Source organism: Patagioenas fasciata, chromosome 1 (assembly GCF_037038585.1).
Source record: "Patagioenas fasciata isolate bPatFas1 chromosome 1, bPatFas1.hap1, whole genome shotgun sequence".
NCBI classification, from domain to species: domain Eukaryota; kingdom Metazoa; phylum Chordata; class Aves; order Columbiformes; family Columbidae; genus Patagioenas; species Patagioenas fasciata.
The window spans coordinates 109,928,538-109,948,915 of NC_092520.1; the positions used below are offsets into that span (position 1 = coordinate 109,928,538).

At 41.9% G+C, this 20,378-nt stretch overlaps 1 protein-coding gene across 1 annotated transcript in view; it reads right to left on the reverse strand.

The window, feature by feature from the left end:
- The window catches only part of GRPR (gastrin releasing peptide receptor), a 31,921-nt gene extending 14,735 nt beyond the window's left edge, over positions 1–17,186 (reverse strand). Inside the window, exon 1 of the mRNA XM_071812752.1 lies at positions 16,126–17,186. Coding sequence (XP_071668853.1) covers positions 16,126–16,544 — 419 coding nt within the window. The 5' untranslated portion in view covers positions 16,545–17,186. The remainder of the gene's footprint in view (positions 1–16,125) is intronic.
- Between the last annotated feature and the right edge of the window lie 3,192 nt (positions 17,187–20,378).

Consider the following 20,378-nt stretch of genomic DNA (forward strand, 5'->3'; position numbering starts at 1 on the left):
GCAAACCCTAACCAGTTATTCTCCAAGCTCTCCAACTCCCTTTTATTCCAGCTATACAGCTGCAGCAGCCAGGCACAGGATTTTTCTGGCTTGCCTAACACCTCCTTAACTTGCACTCTGAAGCTGGGGATTAAGTGGTGTCACACTGCAATGCACAGTCTTCCAGTGCAAGATCATCATCTCAGGTGAAGAAAATAGTAGTATGTAAACAAAGATCATGTTATGACTATTGCAGTAATAAAAGTGAAGAGCTAAGCAGATTACTAAAACAATGTAGCTGAAATAGCTCAATGCATAGTCTGATTAACCAGTTATAGATTATTGACAGAGATACTAGCTAACTGAGCATCTTCAGTAAACCCTAATGAAGATAAATGCAAAAGAAAAATAATTGCATATCACTTAGTTAATTCAAATGTATTTCTGCAGGGGTTTATTGTATGCTTATCAACATGATATGTTAGCATAATATTTTCTGATATAATATAGCCATCTGAGAGAATATTTTCCAATATTAATTTCCAGTAATATGAATGATTTGAAGAATACAGAGAGAGATTCTGTTTTGTTTTTATTAACAGAGTAGGGAGAGTCAGAAAATGAATCCATTTCAAATTATTAGTACATTTTAATTAGAGAGGGCATTTCCAAACAATATAATTTTGATACAACATAATTAGAAATTGCTAGGAATGCTGGCATTGATTAATAGGCATTTAGTTTATTTTTAAAGCCTCCTACAGCAGACATAAAAGAAGATCTGAGACTTGTTTTGCTTGTAAGAGGCTCAGTGTAGACTCAAAACATCAGGCTGAAAGCACAAAAAGAGAAAACAGAAAAAAACCCCCAAAGCGAGAAAATAGGTTTTGAAAATATAAATTCTCATGCTCTGCATGCCAGATCAGTTGCAATCAGCTTCACAGCAGCTTCACAGTCTTGAACACTTCCAGTTTTCTAAGGTAGACCACCCCTTTGGGATATGAGTGACATTCAGTCCATGTCATTTGCTTCTCCAGTAAACATCTTTAAACTCTTTCAACGTCTGCTTATGTTATAGCACCTCATTTTGTATCCTGTGAAAAGCACAGTCTGAGGGTAAATAGCTGAGGTGGGAAAAGCCACCTGAAAGCCAGCTGAAGCTGGATGAATTGAATCCAATTCTCTGTGTCTGCATTAGGCCATGGAGGTGCCACGCACCTCATCTACTACAGCCTCCCAAGCACAGGACACCTGCCTAGGTAGCTGCTGACAGGCAACACTGGGGATGATTTCTCCGGGCCAGAAATAGGTGCCTGAGAGGAGTGAGGAGGTAAGTCCTCTGGAGCTGCTCCTCTGTCTGTTTTCTGTAGACAGACCCTGGGCAATGAGGCGACTTGTTTCATAGCTAATTTTAGATGGCTAAACTTAGGCATGAGCCCGAGGTACATAACTTTCCCATACTTAATATCTAGAACTTGAAAAATCTGTTCCACTTTGAAGAGGACATTGATGGATATGTCTATATAGCTCAGTGAAGGCATGGACCTAGGGGGCCAGCCAAGTGAGCCCTCATGTAAAAGTCTTACAACACTGTTATTTCCCACTCATGCAGTACCATGGGCTCTGAGAGTATATGTCACATCGCACCCACAGCATGTCTGCAGTAGATCCAGACATGGCCCTAGACCTCTGCTTGCTCTCACATTCAGTCTTTCTAATTATTGTTTTCTGTTGCATTTTTTTCTTTTTTCCAGTTAAATTCCTTTCCAAACCTGTTTTTAGAGAGTTTTGAAAAAGATTAAAACCCAAAGGTATGAATCATGCCCTACAACAAAAGCCAAATCTTAGAAAGAAAACTCTGTCTTTTGAAGATTCTGTTGAATGAAAAATGATACAGTTGAGAACTACCTTCAGCTCTAGTCTCTCTCATGTTGTCAAACAGCAGAGATGAAAATGACTGGGTTGCTGATCTGATAGGAAACATGAAAGAGACGCTGACCTTTACTACTGCTCAGTCTTTGAACTTCTCTGTTCCCACTGTGCTTGTAAAGCACCAACCTGCCTTGTGCATAGCAGTTGCCAATGACCTTCTGGCCAGGATGGATGCCACTGATCTGTGTCCCACAGTCTTGTTCAAAGAAGCACACACAAAGAAATTACACATGGGCCTGTATCTTAAGTGCAATTAATATAATCATAGTTCATGAGTCACTGTGAAGATTCACCCCATAGGACAATTCTGCTCTCCACCGGCAACAGTGACTCCAGTGTTGTCCTTCTTCTCCAGCCCAGTCTCCAGGCCTCCAAGAGGGCTCTGGTGAGGGGGTGGCTTCAACTCAGAATGCCAGAATTCAATAACATAGAATGCATGATCACTTCTTAACCTAATCCCCAAAATTAGTTTGGGATGGGTAGGAGCCCACAGAATGCACGTCTCCATTTAATCCTGTAATATGTCTAACGAATGTCTCTTAAGGTCTCCATTGTGCTCATGCAATAGTTGTTTTTCACAACTGAAACTACTGAAATGATCATAAACTGCTAAAATGTGACATGCACATGGTAAATGCTGTGGTAAATGCTTTTCCCACTGAGTTTAATATGCCAGGGAAACTGGAAAATTGTGTCATTATCCTTCTGTTAAGAACAAAGTAACTAACGACAACAGCACCTAATGTACTCTAAAACTTTGACTATACAAACACTAGTTAATACTGTACACATAGCCCCAAAGCCACAACTTCGACTATAAACACAGAAGTAGCTTTATCATGAAAAAGACAGTTACAGATCTACTCTCCAAAGACACAGATCAAAATAAAGCCCCACATAGATGCCAAAGTTTCCTAGATGCAGTTTCTCTCCTGGTGCAAAGTATTTTAGCTATCTTTGTGCTCCCCAGCTGAGCCAAGAACATACACACCAGCTGAAGTATAAACAGGCTTTGCCTTCAAAGCCATATTGCCTATACGTTCCTAAGCATAGAGATATGAAGGATTGCAATTTTGCTCTCATATTGGGGGAGAAAGGACCTTATCCCTAAGACAGCAACCTCAGTGCATCTCTCATGTGTTTTTCCTGTCACCTTCATCTACTTACTTGTGTCTGCTACAACAGTCACAAAAATTAAATTTAAACAAACAGAGCATGGGAGGAAAACAAAATGTTTCGCTTGGATTTTAAATTAATTTATGTCCATATATCTCACTGTTTGGTTTTTTTGTTTTGGTTTGGTTGGTTGGTTGTGGTGGTGGTGGTTGTTGTTTTAGGAAGGTAACTTTACGCAGTGTGGGGAAGTTGATGTTGTAAACAGTCTGAGCTTGCTTTCCTTTTTAATGTTTCCTTTGTAAAACGCCTTTCCCCCATCCCTCATATCAGCAATTAAAGCTAGCACAGATTGCCAATACAGCAGCCATCATTGTATATATTGTAGGTTTGGGCTGCAGAAAAAGAGACAGGCTTTTTTCAGCTTGGAGATACCACCTTCTGCAGTATCTTTACAAGAGGTACGACAATAGATCTTAATTTCAGCCAAAATTATTAGTGTCCTCTGTAAGAGTAGCAACTTGTGGCCAGGAGCTGAGGGTCTTATAGTACAATGTACCAGTGTGTGGTTGCAGGTGCTGCCAGTTGCAATGGGACAGAAACATCCCTCCCCCACAGCAGTGAAGGTGACAGATCACAGAGGTAGGTGGCTGTCCGAGATGATCCTGGTGACTGAATATGACATCTAGGATTGTACAGCAGCTGTGTTCCAGCCACTACATCCCTCTCATCTATCGAATCTGACTTAAAAAGAGGCACTAAGTTGCTTTCATAGCGCTTACTTCCTTACTTTTTCAGCAGTAGGTGTGTAGCAAGAGAAAATGGCTGAAGGAGGCTCTGCCACAGAGTGCCGCCCTGTTTTATCACAGTCCTTCCAAGCATGCCTATCTTTCTGCAGCTGAATCTCATGCTTGCAAGAAATATAAGAAGAGAAAATAATCCTCCCCATCCCTCCTACAGGGAAATGGGACACTGCCCCTCCAAAATGAATTTACAGAAGTACTTAAGTTTCAAGGAAAGTTTCCTCCAAATAGTATCACCCATTAACATGTTGCACACTGTTTACATAAAAAGACCCCAGGTCTCAATCCTGAATTTCTATAATAGTTTAAAAAAACATGTACTAAAACCTGTTCAAACAAAATTTCAGAAGGCTTGTCTGCCTGTTCTTCATTACCAGCTCCACTGTTTAGATTGCATCAGGCTGGTGGAAAGATTTATCATATTACCTCTTTCTGCTTTTTTATCTGAAGTTAGAAATCCATTTACAAACTTTCAAAACTGTTTAAACTGAGCTCTATTTTGAGATGTTGAACTAATGTGAACCTGAAATTTCAATAAAAATCAGGGATTAGTTGTAATGGACTGATGTTTTACAAAAACAGTAATGTAAATTGCTGTGAAGTGAAGAAGCTGACTTCTTTCCAGCTCTAGAAAATGAACTCCTGAAATTGCCACCCCTTCCTATTGTCATGGTGAAAGAACTGCTTCTCAGTCAGCACGTCCCCATATTTCTTCTGTTCCCACCTGCAACCGAAAGATGGAGAAAAGATGTGCAATTCACAGCTCCTCTGATCCCCATTTGTCTGTTCCAGTTTGTAAGCTTGATGCACGCACATTGATCTGGACTTGGCCCATGAACAGACTGAACAAAAAAATCTTCTCATTAAGATTTTGTAATTATGTTCTACTGGTATCACATTTTTGTTTTGCTCACATAACATGAAGGATGTGCTCAATTACCATGCAAAAAAGCCTCAAGCAAGAGAGAAAAAGTTGATGTGACACAAAGACTGCATAAACGAAGTATGTGGAGACTTGTTGAGTGTGCAGCTCTGCTTGGAAAGCAAAGAAAAATTCTTACTAAATATCTGAGGAAATATAATGCCTCAAACTTTCTTTGTTGTTTCCACTACACACGTTATGAATATTTATAGCTCTCAAGACAAAAAATTCAATAAATCCCCAAAATTGCTAGACTGTCTAACACATCAACACACTCCAACAATCTATTCTGGGTCTATCTGCTTTCTGTATACTTAGTTAAGATTATCATTATTATGCATGATTCTTGGATGAACATCTGTTATTAAAATCTTTAATAAATTGCATATAGGCACAAAGACTTCTCTAATGGGCTAGTTTTAAACATATTGGCAGGTATTGCCTATTTTCTTTTTTTAATTAATTAACATTTAAATGGAAAGAAAAAGCATGCATTGATGGAAGTGACACAGTTCTCATTTTTTGAAGTGTGTGTTCAAATTTCAGTCTGTATGTCTGCATACTACTACATCATCCTGTAATCTGGATAAACAGGAATTTCAGCCCAGGAGTGACTAAGGTCAAAAGTGAGACAAAATATTTTAGAGACTGTTGAACTGCACTGCACATTGGGGAAGGAGAGCTTAAAGAGTAACCATTTGATAGTGACTATGCTGCTCCCAATCATGACGAGCCAGAGTATAAACTATTTCAGAAATTAACTATGCATATGGAAAACTCTACTGCAGGAAATAGTGTGCTTCCCATGGACAATGCTTTCCTTATTAGAAAGACCCACTTTGCACCCAGGGTATTTACTTCCTGTAGAGGAACTTCAGCCAAGTCTCTGAATGAAATAAGAAAGATGGGGACAGACTCTTTAGTAGGGTCTGTTGTGATAGGACAAGGGGCAATGGTCTGAAACTAAAAAAGGGGAGATTCAGGCCAGGCATGAGGAAGAAATTTTTTACAATGAGTGTGGTGAAACACTGACACAGGTTGCCCAGAGAGGTGGTAGATGCCCCATCCCTGGAGACATTCCAGGCCAGGCTGGACAGGATTCTATGATTTCAATGGGGCCAGCCTCACAGCTTGCCACAGTCCTTGCAATTGGATGTGACACCTGCTGTCTGCAGGAGGGGTGGGACCCATTCATTTAAAAATATCCTTCGACTTCAAAGCCAACGAGTTCCCCCCCAGCCAATGTCCCAGTTCCTCAGCACCAACTAACCTCTGTGCATGTTTCTACATCCTTAGTGCCCAGAACAGGCAGAGGCAGATGTCCCTGCTCACACTCAGATCTTGGCGGAGTAGCTTGCTGCTGCCAGGTTTGCAACGCAGTGTACATCCAGAGCTGAGTTGGGAGGGATGGTGTTGGCACCTGCACTGCCAGGCATGGGAAGGAGCAAGCCCTGGTGATGCTTTCCATCCAAGGCTTTGCTGTCTCGGCTCAGATCCCCAGGACTGTCAACTGGCATGGGACTGTGGGCTCGGTGTGCCTGCAGATTGAATTCTTACTACGCCAACTAAAGCTGGGGCCTCAGACATGGACCCTTCATCTCACTAGAGAATCAGCCTTATTTCTCCTGAAAGCACCACCTTCAGTGCATAAAACCAGCATCGGTGGGTAACCTAAATCCATGGTGTGATTGTTCGATATCTCACAGAACCTGCTATGGAAATTTATTGGAGTTTCTGAAAATGGTTGTTTCTCAATCCAAAAAGTCCTGCCTGTGATATGCAAGAAATCAACATTGTACCACGTTCTGACGGGGAAAAAAAAAGTTCATCACTGACCTAAAAATTAGCAGTTCCTTAAGCAATAGCAGCTGTGGTGTGTTTATCTTAATTTTGTGGAAAGCGAATTAAAAGATATATATATATAGATATATACACACATATGTGTATCTATATATATATGTATCTATGGAACTTTAGAGAAACGTTTTATAAACACAGCTATCAGATAACTGACCGGGAACAGAAATCTAAAGGGGACAATGCTAACAAAACATTAGGAGCTGACCCCTGGCCTCCTCCCTTGTGTCCCTCACATTGACCTGAAACAACTATGCAGGGCAAAAAGCTGCCCTGAATAAAAAAAACCAAGGAGTCATGCTAAAATCTCAAAGAAGTAATTACAAAAAAAAAATCAATGTACGACAGATGGGAAAAAAAGCAAAAGTAAATGGCAGCAAATATCGGAGTCTAAAAATGTCGGTGACTGATAAGGAAAGGTGGAGGAGCCAACAAAATATCAAAGGTCACTGTGTAACAGACAAACATGAATTTTTAAACACAGCAGGAACAAAAAAAATCAGTACGCCAGGCATACACGTAAATGGTGGAGACATGAACAATGATGAGACAAGGCAAAAAGCAATGATTAGATATTTGCCTTTAAGACCAAATATGGAGGAAGCATCCATACCATGTGTGCAGTGCTCTAGCTGTAGGAGAAAACTCGTCAGCCGTATTAGAGAAGCTGTGAGCTAATGTCTGCTAACACAAAACACTTTCACAGCAGCAGACCTGAGTAATTTACACCTAAGAATGTTAAAGGAACCAGCTGGGGAACGATGGTGTTTTTTTACAAATCTCAAAAAACTGGAGAAGCCCCTAAGTGGCTCCAAAGTTGTGAAGTTCAGAAAGGTGGAAGCTGTGACTGAGAAAACTGCAATTACTTGGGTTGCCCAGGGTCAGCTGTAGATAGAACAACTGAGAGGTTTATCCTACTCACAAATGATAATTAGTATAAGTCTGTCCTGTTTAATGCACGGCAGATTTAGGGGGTTTTTTTGTGTGTTTTTTTGTTTGTTTGCTTGGGTTTGTTTGGGTTTTTTTGTTTGTTTGGGGTTGTGTTTTGTTGTTTTGGGTTTTTTTGTCACAACAGTGTAGGTGAAGTAAAAACGGTGTGGGCCATGCTGGTGTGCAAGGGAGGTGCAACCTGCATGGGCACATTGGCATGGGTGACCATGCATGTAGATGTGCGTGTGACAGGGCACACATGGTGCTTCCTCTCCTATCCATGCTCATGCAATCCCAGCTTCTCTCCGATGGGACAAGTGTTAAAATCAGCAGTCCTGACTGGGCAGGTGGAGTTGTGCCAGATGGGGACCTCAAGCCCCATAGCCTCCCCAGCAGGTTCTCAAACATGCTGGTAAAAAGGTAGCAGTGTGTGAAGCCATTTCCAGCCTAGGTTCTGGGAACACGTTCTAACTGCAAAGTTATTTATTGTGTATATCAGCTGCCTTGAGCAGGCTATAAAACCTTTGCTGGGAAAGTTTGCAGGTGACACAGGGGCTGACCAGACTGTAAAAATGTTGTAGAGTCATTGAGATAAATGACCACAGTCTAACAGAAGCCATTTTAACTCAGTCAGGTGTAAAATAGTTTATTTAGCACTCAAGTGAGCAGATTATGCCAAAAAATTGTGGATCTTTCAAGGAAAGAGGAGACGAAGAAAAGGCATTGGAGCATCTCTTCGGCATCTGACAACATGAAATATCCTGTGCCATTCTCAACATGCCATGGTCTTAGTGTAATCAGTACCTGAGCTAGATTGTATAAAACTAAATCAGTTATACGATGCTTAAGTCCCTTTTGTGGTTTCAAAAAACATAGGAGACCATCACCTCCATTTGAACTTGCATCTGCACGTTGAGGCTGAACGATCTAATGTTATCCCTGACTGCTCTATCATAGAATCACAGAGTGGCTTGGTATGGACAGAATCTTTAAAGATCAACTAGTCCAACCTCCCTGCTGTGGACAGGGACATCTTTCACTAGATCAGGCTGCTCAGAGCCCTGTCCAGCCTTGCCATGAACATTCCAAGAATGGAGCATCCACAGCATCTCTGGGTAACCTCTTCCAGTGTCTCACTACCCTCATCATAAAAGGTTTAGGTCCAGCCTAAAGCTACCTTCTTTCAGCTTAAAACTGTTGCGCTTTGTCGTGTCGTTACAGGCCTTCATAAAAAGTCTCTTTCTTAAAAGCACACTTTATATACTGAAAGGCTGCAATAAGGTCTCCCTGCAGCCTTCTCTTCTCCAGGCTGAAAAACTTCAATTCTCTCAGACTTTCAGTTGTGCTATTAGTTAGATAATTATGCAGTGGTTAGAGGTCATAAAATTTTCAGTTTGAAATATGACATAATTTCTAAGCAGTGAGGATAACAGGATGCCAGAGACACATCAGGGGAACAGAGTAATATGTGCACCCTTGGTCTGAATACTCAGAAAATTGCCTAGTGTCACTGAAAAGATCTGTTTTAATCCAAATTATGAGATATTCATCCATCTTTGTAGACAAATGTGGGCAAGAAATGCTGCTGGAATAGATGGCTAGTGCAGTTTGTGCTAGTCCAGTATCTGCATCTTTGTTTCTCCCAGGTAATTCAACCATCCATGTCTAAATCTCATGTTTCAGGGCTGTCTGCAGGTGTGAAGAATCATTTTTTCCTCTCAGGCTCTTGTGGTAGTTTTCTCTCCCACCTTCCCATGGAGCTGCAGAGACCAGCCGTCTCTGCTGGAAGGTAGACAAGGGCAGGATGGCCAGAGCTCTGACAACATCTCTCTCCTTCATGTTTCACAGTCTTCTGCACTCTGGTTAAACTAATCACTAGCCTGGCATCAGGAGGGGAGTTTCCTGCAAGGAACTCCAGCTTTCTGCCTTTCCCTACAGTTTAGCAATTGGCTTGCTACCTTTTGGTGCCTCAGCAACATGAGGTGCCCAGGCATCCTCCTGAGTTTCTGCCCGAGGGTACAGGGTGGTCTTCTGGATGCTGAAATCCTCTGCTCCACCTGAGGTCATATGCAGTAAGTGTGTGTGTGTGTGGGGGACACAAATCAAAGAGCCCCCCGCAAGCAGGATCTCAGACAGGGTTTCACAGCCCCTGGTGTCTTACCTGGTATGGGGTGAGGTGGGCACATGGGTGCAGAACTGGTGAGAAACAAGGCAAGGGGACTTGGCAGGGCTAGCACTGAAGTATTTTTTCAAAATAAAAGGAAAACAGATTATTGCAAGGGCTATCCGTGAGCAAAGCAACTACTGGATGTTTCACTGTGTATACAAGGCAGACTAGGTCTGCTTCTGCTTTTTCAGCTCAAGCCCCATCTACTCTTTTTGGCTAGGCTGTTGTCTGTATCTGGGCATCAAGTACTAACACCTGAGGCAATGTGACCACTGTAGGCTTGCTGCAGCGATGCTGATGTCCCAACCCACCGCATTCAGCCTGACACACAGCTGGCAAATTCTTCGTGGCCAGTTGTTCTCCTTATTAACGGTGCATACACCTCCTTGTACCATGAGACCATGACAACTGATTGGGGTTTTTAGGTTTTACTGAAATGTAAACAATAGGTAATCCGACTTCTCTTCCTTTTGATTGCTTAAATATTGACAGTTTCCAGCACATTAGCACTAACTCTAACCTTGGATTTGCGCAGCACTCCCACTGATATAGATGGGAGCTCTAATGTTCCTGGTTATAGAAATGCATCTATTGTGTTTTGGCCATCTGCTCTGGCTAATCAAGATACTCAGAAAGTTTGCGCTGTTTGATCTGTTTCTCTTGGTGCAGACGGATGCAGAGCTGAGGAAATGGGAGCAAAAACCAAGGGTGTTAAGAGTGTTGACATTGTATTGACACGGTGGCCAGCAACACAGGATCCGAGACTGTACATCAACTGAGATACATGTATCTCTCGCTGTACCTATCCCATGCCGTCAGCACAGGAACAGCAGGAGCACAAACACCCTGCCAGCATCAAGGGTCAAGGAGAGGCTGCCTGGTGCTTCAGCAGGAAGGATGGCTTTGAGCTGGGATCAGAAGCCCCTCTGTTTTTCCTCCCTGGACTGATGTTCTGGCTGAGATGGCATTTGCGGATCCAAAATGTACTTGTGGGAGTCATCATTCTGTTGACTTGCATCATTCAGATCAGGGAATGTTATGCTCGTTCAGAGTGGCTTTCTCTGCCATGCTCTCAAAATCCTCCCTGGGGCTGCACAATGAACTACAGGACAAGTAAATTACCCCAAAATAGTGCATTAGTGGCCTAAAAGGATTTAATGAATGAAGACATTATACTACCCTGAATAAATTCATAACTGTGGACCTGCCACTTTACAACTGATGGTATTAAAAAAAAAAAAGGTATCACTCTGTAAATCACCTCAGTGGAAACCTAGTTTGACTCTCCATAGCTTTATTTTAGGGGAGTACACTTACTTTAATCCTCTAGTGAAGACATAATCCAGTGACTGTAAAATAAATGAACTGATACGCAAATATTACTCCTCCTTTGGTATTTTGCATAATGATATCAGAGGCCAGAGATATCCAAATCACAGAAAAGATGAGTCTACCAAAATAAGATTTTTGCATCGCCCCTTGTCCTATCACAACAGACCCTGCTAAAAAGTCTGTCCCCATCTTTCTTGTAGGCCCCTTTTAAGTATTGAAAGCTCCCTGCCACCAGTGGAGTAGTCCTACAGAAAATCCATTTCTAATAGTGTTAATGCTTTTTAGCCCTTTCTCACACACTCTCTCAAATAATTTAACTTTACCCTGATGCTATCTCAAGATTGTACACAGAGGGACCCTTTGGTGATACCTTGCCTAACCAAACCTGTACAGCCATGCTTGTCTGCGTCTCTATGCATGCAAAGCACTTTGCATATTTAAAAACTTCTTTCTAAAAATTCTAGATTTGTTTCTTTCCACTACTGTTCCTTTGAGAGAGAGAGTTGTCTGCAGTTTTTTATTGCTTAGATAAATAAACTGTCATATGAGTTCAGAGGAACATCAAAAGTTGGGGCTGTGAGCTGCTCCAAGGGACCAAATGCAGCTGGAAGCACTGCAGCATCCCTGCATCCAGTCACTGAGGTCAATGTTTCCAATGCTCTCATTTCAGGTCTCAGATCTGCCACACAACTGCAGCTCCTGCTGTATGCAGCTGGTCTTACCAAGGTAAGCCACCTAACCTCACCTGTAATGTCACCCCATGTGTCTCACTATGCCATCACTCCCACCACAGGCAGGCAGGCAGCTCTGGCTGGCAGCAATTGCTACAGTTTTCCAGCACTAAAATCCAGATAATCCAAGGTGTTTAAAGTAAAGATGCTGCCTGCAAACTCGAACCACACTTTACACTTGTTCTGCTGTGTGCTTGTAAAAACAGCATTGTTTCAGGAAGGTTTCACTTAATGAGCACCAGGACATTTCAATTTTTTCCTCTCTCAGCAAAATAGTGGGGAAGTATGATCAGTGCTTGACAGTTTGGGTAATTAGGATGCAAATGTATAAACCTTGTCACTCATGGCAGAAACAGCCAATTAAATAAAGACATCTCCCATGACAAGGGCAATTAAATGGGTTGCTTTTTGTCTTACTGTGCAAAGATTTTGCTTAATTTCCTGGAACTTGCTGAGCCAGCCTTGGCTTTTCTGCCTGGGCTGGCGGCCCAGGTGTGACCGCTCTCACAGACGCCTCTATACCCTGTCCCCTTGCACTGAGGAGGAGGGCAAGCAGACAAACTCTGGTTTTGTGGGGACAAAAGGGGTAGTTGAAGATATCTGCTGCCTCAGCAGAGCAGCAGGGCAGACAGATGTCCTTCCCCTGCCAACCTCATTTACAGCCCTTCTAAAACACACAAACATGCATGCACACGCATCGGCTGCATGTTTTCTTGCTCGTGTATACTCAGCCCTGGCACCTTATCGCTCATGGAGGGTGGCGAGGGTGGCTGTAAGCACACCATAGGCCTTAACCCTCTCCTGGTTGCTCTGCAAATTTGCCAGGCTCACGGGAAAAAAGGTCTCGCTGACAGCTCCCACTGCTCCTGCGAATGCAGCAAGATAGATCATAGAATCATAGAACAGTTTGGGTTGGAAAGGACCTTCAAAGGCCATCTAGTCCAGCCCCCTGCAATGAGCAGGGACATCTTCAACTAGATCAGGTTGCTTAGAGCCCCATCCAGCCTGGCCTGGAATGTCTCCAGGGATGGGGCATCTACCACCTCTCTGGGCAACCTGGGCCAGTGATTCACCACCCTCCTTGTAAAAATTTTAATCCTTCTGTCTAGCCTAAATCTCCCCTGCTTTAGTTTAAAACTATTGCCCCTTGTCCTATCACAACAGGCCCTGCTAAAAAGTCTGTCCCCATCTTTCTTGTAGGCCCCTTTTAAGTATTGAAAGCTCCCTGCCACCAGTGGAGTAGTCCTACAGAAAATCCATTTCTAATAGTGTTAATGCTTTTTAGCCCTTTCTCACACACTCTCTCAAATAATTTAACTTTACCCTGATGCTATCTCAAGATTGTACACAGAGGGACCCTTTGGCGATACCTTGCCTAACCAAACCTGTACAGTCATGGCTTGTCTGGGTCTCTATGCATGCAAAGCACTTTGCAGGCTGGGAGGCTCCCACTGCAGGAAAAGCTTAAATCAGCAGTTTGTCCCAAAGTTTCTACTTGAGAAAAGTTTACACGTGAGCAGTCAGTCCTCTGGATGCCCACCATTTTCTTGGTGGGTCAAATCACCAAGCAGCTTTGGGTTTTCTGTGGTGGAGTTTTGTGCCTAGTTGAGCATTCCATTCACCAGCAGATGATAGATCCAGTATTATCAACCCTGCCGAACACATGGGAAAGTGGAAATGAAAGGTATAAAAATGTACCCTAGTAAGGTACACTCTTAAGCTCATGATGTGGGCTGTGCAAAAATCCATTAAAACTATGCCCCTCATTTTCAGAAACTGATCCAAAGCAACTGAGACTATTTGTACAATTATTGTAACATGTAGCATATGTATCTCACTGCTCTCTCACTTACTATATCTACCTATCACACCTACCCACTGCATTTCACCTTGTGTTTTGATGGTCACCTCTTTGGAAATGAGCCTGTAGCATCACACTTCAATGCTTTTCTTTACACAGCAGATTTCTGATCCCAGAGATGCCAGGTACCTCTAAGCATCACCACAATATCTTCAGTAATCCTGTCAGTCATTCACACTTGCTTTTGTTAATGCAAGAAAACTGGAACTGAGGTTTTTGTACTATTGTTTTTTGTAGAAGATGAAGTGTAGACAAAAGATCTGTGGTACCCTGACAAGTTTCCCTTTCCTTGGAGACAGCGGCATACGATGTAATTCACAGCACATGGTTTATAGTTTTCCTCTCCCATGGTCCATGGCTTTGATTCATGAGAACAGGGACATTTACATTCCTCATGTGAGCATCTCAGGTAAGGTTCATGCTGCTGAACATTAGCTATCTCAAATACAGGTGTCTAATCCATGCTAAACAGCAAATCTTCCTCTATAGCCCAGGAGGGAGATAGGTATCCTGACAAGATTTATGCTGTCTCCTCCAGAGGCATCTCTTTCCATGGACTAGGTGACCCCTTGCTGACTGTCCTGGAATGGCTCCTCACCTCAGAGAGCAAAAGCCAAGTGAGATGAGCCATGCCTGAGCAGTCTTACCTGCTAGATTCATGAGTCCTTGTGTTACCCTGCTCCCACCACCGTGCCCCTGTCTTCTGCAGGTGTTTCCCTGTAGGGTTGAGCTGCTGCTCATCCTTCATGAAATACTACATTTGACCTCAGAAATGCTTGTCTGTGAAACCACTCCTGTTTCCAGGCTCAGTGTCTTCTGTCTTGTCCACTCACTTCAGGCAAAATCACTATTGATGCACTGCTCAGAAAAAGCATTTGTAATATTTGCTTTATGTGGCACATGATTAGACAGCATCAAATCTCTCTAACAGGATCTTCTTTATGATGCATTTTTCTTTTCCTGATACTCCTTAAAACAACTTACATTATAGCTTTGGAAAGATGGGGTTCCTGGACAAATAGTTATTATTTTCCCAACGTTTTCCTCAGATCATGCAGGAATGGCCCAGTCATCACATGAAACTCAGCAGTGAAAGTATAGGTGGTCCTCTACTAGAGGATTTGTGCGCTTTTCCTATTTTCCCAAGTCCTTTAGAGCAAATTGCTTGAAGAATTTTGTCTGCATGTAGGCCTATTTGTCATCTGCTATTGGGGCAGACAGGGCTATTTCTATACATACACCAACATGGAGGAGTTAATAAACATTAACCATTCTGTCTCCGAAACACTGCTGGAGTTACCTGCTTTCATTGTGTATGTATATGTATATGAACTACCTTGAAAACTGAATAAAAATAGTCTGATGTTTTAAAATAGCAGGTTAGGAGAGATACAGTGGTATGCAAGGGACTACATAGAGCAAACCTGGTTTCACTTCTTTGAGATCAAGATATAAAATCCCCATGTCTTTTCTGAGCAAAGCAAAACTGAAATTATTTTTCTCATTGGAGATCTTGGTATTTATGAGATTTTACAGCTATACGGTGGTGACAACGTATTCCTTAATCTCTTTCTGAAGCATCCAAATTAGAAACAAAATGTCCTGGCTTCCCTGATGTACATAGGAATTTCTATAAAAGCCAATCTAATAAACACTTAAAACTTTTCTGGAAAGGTAGGCTTCACCCTTCCAAATGACATTAAAATTAAAATGCCTTTTGAATTTAGATCTGAATGCTCTGAGACAGGTTTCCAAAGCCTCCCAGGAATCCAAAATAGAGCTGGCTTATTAGAAGCATATAATTTGTTAAAGTCAAACTTGTTTTCATGTATTCTAAAATATCATAGCTTTTACTTCTTTTTTTTTTTTTTTTTTTTTTTAACCTAACGTTATTGGAAGACAAAGTTTCTGAACCAACAGCAGAGATTAGTTTTGACTGGATAAAGGGCAAATGGTTTAATCAAGGGAAATATACTGGCTATACCAAACTGAGATGCCTGGCTTCAAACATCCTCATTTGAATATTTGGAACATATTTAATGAATTATTGCCTCACACGTAATTAGCCTTTAGGAAGCAAGCCACTAGAAAGAATCTACTCTAACTGCACTTTAAAGTGCTACTCTGGTGCCTTCAAACTTCATGAAATATGGATCAATTGTCTTTTGGCAAATATGAGCATGCTATCTTTTAACAGTCTCATTAATAGTATTTTCTATCTCTGGTCTTTAGCACGATCTGCTCTTGTTTTTCTATTAATTAAACTAGACTGTTAGCTAAACTGCACAAACATTTAGTTTAGCCTAGAAAAAGTATCCTGTCTTCAGTCTGCATCCTCCTCGTGTGCTCATAACCACTAGAAATCAGCTGAAGTTGTTCTTTTTCCCTCATTAGGTTAAAAACATACTTGTTACCTAAAAATATGCATTCATGATCATGCATTTTTATGGAGTTGTAATTATGCAGACTTCTTTTCAAGGCTACAGCAGTCAGCTTACCTGTCAGCTGAGAGAGCAGTGAGAGTAAAGACTGATACCCCTACAGAAGTGAGCTGTATGAAGGGGATAAGTTTGCATCCAGTTCTGCCGAACAGCCACTCGTCAGCAAGGTACCTACTGGCATCCACGGGCACACAAGTCACTAGAAGCAGCAGGTCTCCCAGAGCCAAACTGGAGATGAACAAATTAGGGACATTTCTCATGGATTTCACAGTACAGAAGATCTTAATCAAAGTGATGTTGCCAATAAGGCCGATCAAAATGATGATCCCGTAGATGGTGGGGATGGCGTAGAGGAACGCTGGGTAGAACCACTCGTCACCAAGGAGGGAGAAGTTTGCACTTCGGTTGACAGAGAAGTTGTAGAGAATGAAGTTATCTGTTTCTAGGTCTAGCAGAAAGCACTCTCCAGATGCCATTGTCCTATTTTGCTCTTCTCAGAAGACAACTTTCTGCTTTGAAAATCCTCAAATAAGATTTCTCGCTTTAATTTTGCTGCTACTTTCTGGCTTTAAACAGTCAGAAGAGTTTAAAAGTCATATCACTTTATGACACATCTTGACAATAAACAAACCAAAAAGCAACTGCAGCTTGTTTAACAGTACTGTTTCCATAAGGTGAAAGATGAACATATTTTAGCATAGTTTGAATACTAAAACTCGCCTTTTCCTCATTGACTTGTCTTGCTGTTAGGCATTCCTGAGGTCTGGAAGGCCATTTATCAATTTCAATGATGAGTAAGTGGGAAGCATTTTCAAAATCGAGGCTTGTTAAATTCCCAGCTTCAGGTTTGCTGAGCAGAACCAAGTCCGAAACAAAGGTATTACAAAAAGCAAGAACTTTTGGTAGTTGCTGTCAGGCTGCATTGCCAATCTCTCCCGGCTTTCAGCACCTGCACTCGTCAGCTGGATTTAAAGTGAGGAAAAACCAGGACTCCGCTGACGGCTTAGATCCTATAGGCAGGCTCTCCTGGACGTCAATTCTTCCCCTGCTTCCCATGATGAGAGCAGCCTCGCTGAAATGACGGCGGTAATTCCGGCGGAGCCGCCAGCGAACGCCGGCGAACGCCAGCCACCTGCTGGCCGCTCTCATCACTGCCGGGGTGAAAGCGGGAAAACCTAGCAAAATCAACGTTAACTCTTTAGATTTTAAATAAATAAAAAATAATTTTGAAAATCTGCTTATTTATAGCTCGTGAGATCAGGTTCACCACCTCGGAAAAAAAAAAAAAAAAGAAAAAATAAAAAAAGAAAAAAGTAGTTTATTTCACACTGCAAATAATGTGAGTAGAAAAGCAATCACACCTTCTTAAATAAGGGCACGCATGCTTTGTTTGCACTCCAGTATTCAGTTGTCCCAATGAAAGAGAATAATGATGTGAAGCTAAATCCATCTCCCAGGGCAAATGAACTGGATAAAGCCAATTAAGATAAAATCAACATTATAGTTAGGGTAGGCAAATGAGTATTAACACTATGCACCTGCAGTTAATCAGGGAAGCCTGAACTCTGTTAATTTTTTTGTAATGCTTTAATTTGGAGATAACAATAACAGGGGACAAAGTTTACCATTCAATTTCTGTTTATGCGTTACACATCATACTGGCATCTACAAGTAATGCATGTCTAGATACAACAGAGAGAATCTTGTTTGGCTTATAACAGTCTGAAAATGGTCTTTCTTAGACCGTAATTATGATATAACTAGTACTGATGCCTTGCTTTTTATAACAGATTTGCTATATATGATTATATATAAGGACTTTCTGGATTGTGGATAAATATAGTTAATTTGGAAACCAGCCTGCAGAATTAAATGCAGCTGTAATTTTTATTTCCCCTTGCAACTGCTCATTTTTGCAGGAAAAACAATGTTTTACTGACTGTTAGAATTACTTAGAAGTGAGGAGGGTGGCAATTCAAACCAGACATTGAAGCGTGATCACTTGTCTCTAGATAGAGGAAACATTTCAGGACATGATCTGGAAAATCCCCAGGCACTTAGGTATTGTGTACCAGGGTGGGAGTCTGAGCGGCAGACTTCAGTAACTTTTTCTGCCTCATCCTTGCGACCTGGGTCAGTGTTTTCAGCTGCTTTGCTGCTGTTCACTCTAAGTCAACAAAGGACTTATGTGTATCCTTAAGTAGGGCTCTTTATTTTTTTTTTTCCTTTTTTTTCAAGTCAAACACACGAGAGAGTGTTGTGCTGAGAGCTCGAGGGAACAGAGGAAAAGCAAAATTTTCTGGTATGCTTTTCAGACAAAAGCCTACTTTTGAGAATAGACCTGTGGTTGACACTGTTAAAAGCAGAGGAAGCAGAGAGCTCCTGCACACACCCTGGTCGGGACTCACAGGCAAAAGCACTTTGGTGGGTCAGGGCCAACTCTGGGCAAGGCTGCCAGGTTGGGTAGGGGCCAGCTGGAGGCAGTGCTGTGTTCAGCACAGGAGGACATGCCAAAGGCATGGAGAGGCACCGTGGAGCTACTGCAGCAACCCAGCTGCACTTCGTGGTGGGAGACCTCTCCCAGAACTTCCCCTAGGATGTTTGCAGGTCCGGTCATAGGGGCTGCATGACAAAGGGACACACACTTCCCCCTCTTTGCTTTCCAAGCTTTGCGGTAAAGCAGAAAGGACATTGCTGGAAGTGAAAGGAAGAATTGGGAGCAGCCACTTAGTATAACCCTGATGGACCCCTGTGCCCAGCAGCCTGGTCCGCAAGCTAGAGTGAACCACTCTGAGCAGGTGGGACCTGAAACCTCCCATAGTTCCTTCCCATTCAAATTACTTAGTGACTCTGTAATATGTAAACCCACCAGTCAGAGACAGAACAGCTCTAGCTCTCATCATCTCATCATTCTTCTAGATGGACAACAAAATGGTCTTTTTGCCAAAACCCTTCTATTAGAACCACTAAATCATTATTTGTCGTGGTATAAACTGTTCTACACTGAAATCTCTCATACTGTTACATAGTAAACTATGTGAGATGAGCAAAGAGAAGCAAGGGAAATAATGATGGAACCACTTACGTTCCAGCTGACAGTGGTATTGATCACTCTTCTCATCTTTTGAAGGGAATGTAAGCAGATCACCATGTCCCAGGTGTCTCCATCAGTGACAGAAGGGGCTTTCATGAGCTCTGGGATGATTCACTTCACCTTCACCTTTGCAATACTCATATTTTGTTCCAGGAAGCACTTCAAGTCTACAGCTATAGCTTTCTAATTGTTGGTTTTGACAAACCCAGGCTTCAGGTTTTTTGGACAACCTCTTTTGACCACAGGAAAGGAGAAACTGAAAAGGCAAATGAAAGAAAGGGAAACCAAACCAAACCAAAAACAAAGAAAAAACCACAACCAACCAAATAAAAAACCCACAAAACCAAACAGAACCTGTGAAGCTTGAAATTTCGTTTAAATTTTAAAAACAGCAATTTTTTTGATGTCAGATGTAGTAGACTGTTTCAGGGCACATGACTACTACCAACATGAAGGACACATGTTTTGTTCACAATTGCCAAGTCTGCAGATGTTCCCCTGAAATAACTTAGAAATGTTGAGGATGTTTCCCAGAGATGTTTTTGTCTCATCATAAATTACATATAAGAAGTTTTGTTTGTTAGATATGGTGCACCTTTTTCATCATGTCACTTATCTTCCTGGATCAGGCAAAAAGTCTGGGCATTTGTATGAGCATAGACACCTCTGCTGTAATGTTCATTTCAAGCTCTCAAACCTCTCTCCAAAGGAAGGTAAGCATCAATACCCATATTTTACCAGTGGAGTAACTTTCATGCACACACACACACACAAAAAAAAGAAGTGATTGGCACAGTTACTCAACAGGCTGTTGGCAGAGTCGTGAATAGAATAATGCAGGTCTCTTGAGCCTGGTCTTGCATTATAATGATTTTGTGTTGGACAGCGAGAGATTCCACAAATACTTTCAATAGATGCTTTTTTTTCAGCCTTCAACCTTTATCCAGCCTCTAAATGACAGCTGCAAAGGGACAATCTTCTTACTCCCTCATTGTGCTCAATGAAGGAGATTTGTAAAAGAGCTTGATGGGTAAAATTTTCAAAAGCAGTTAAACCTATTTGAAAGGTAATGAAATTTAGGCTTCTACATTGCTCATGAGCTCACCACCCAGAAATGGAGCCAGACTACTGAACAAATGCAATCTGCATTGAGGAAAGTACATGAAGACCTGTTTTTCAAAGGCACTTGGAGAGCTGCAGCTGCCAGGGTGACAGC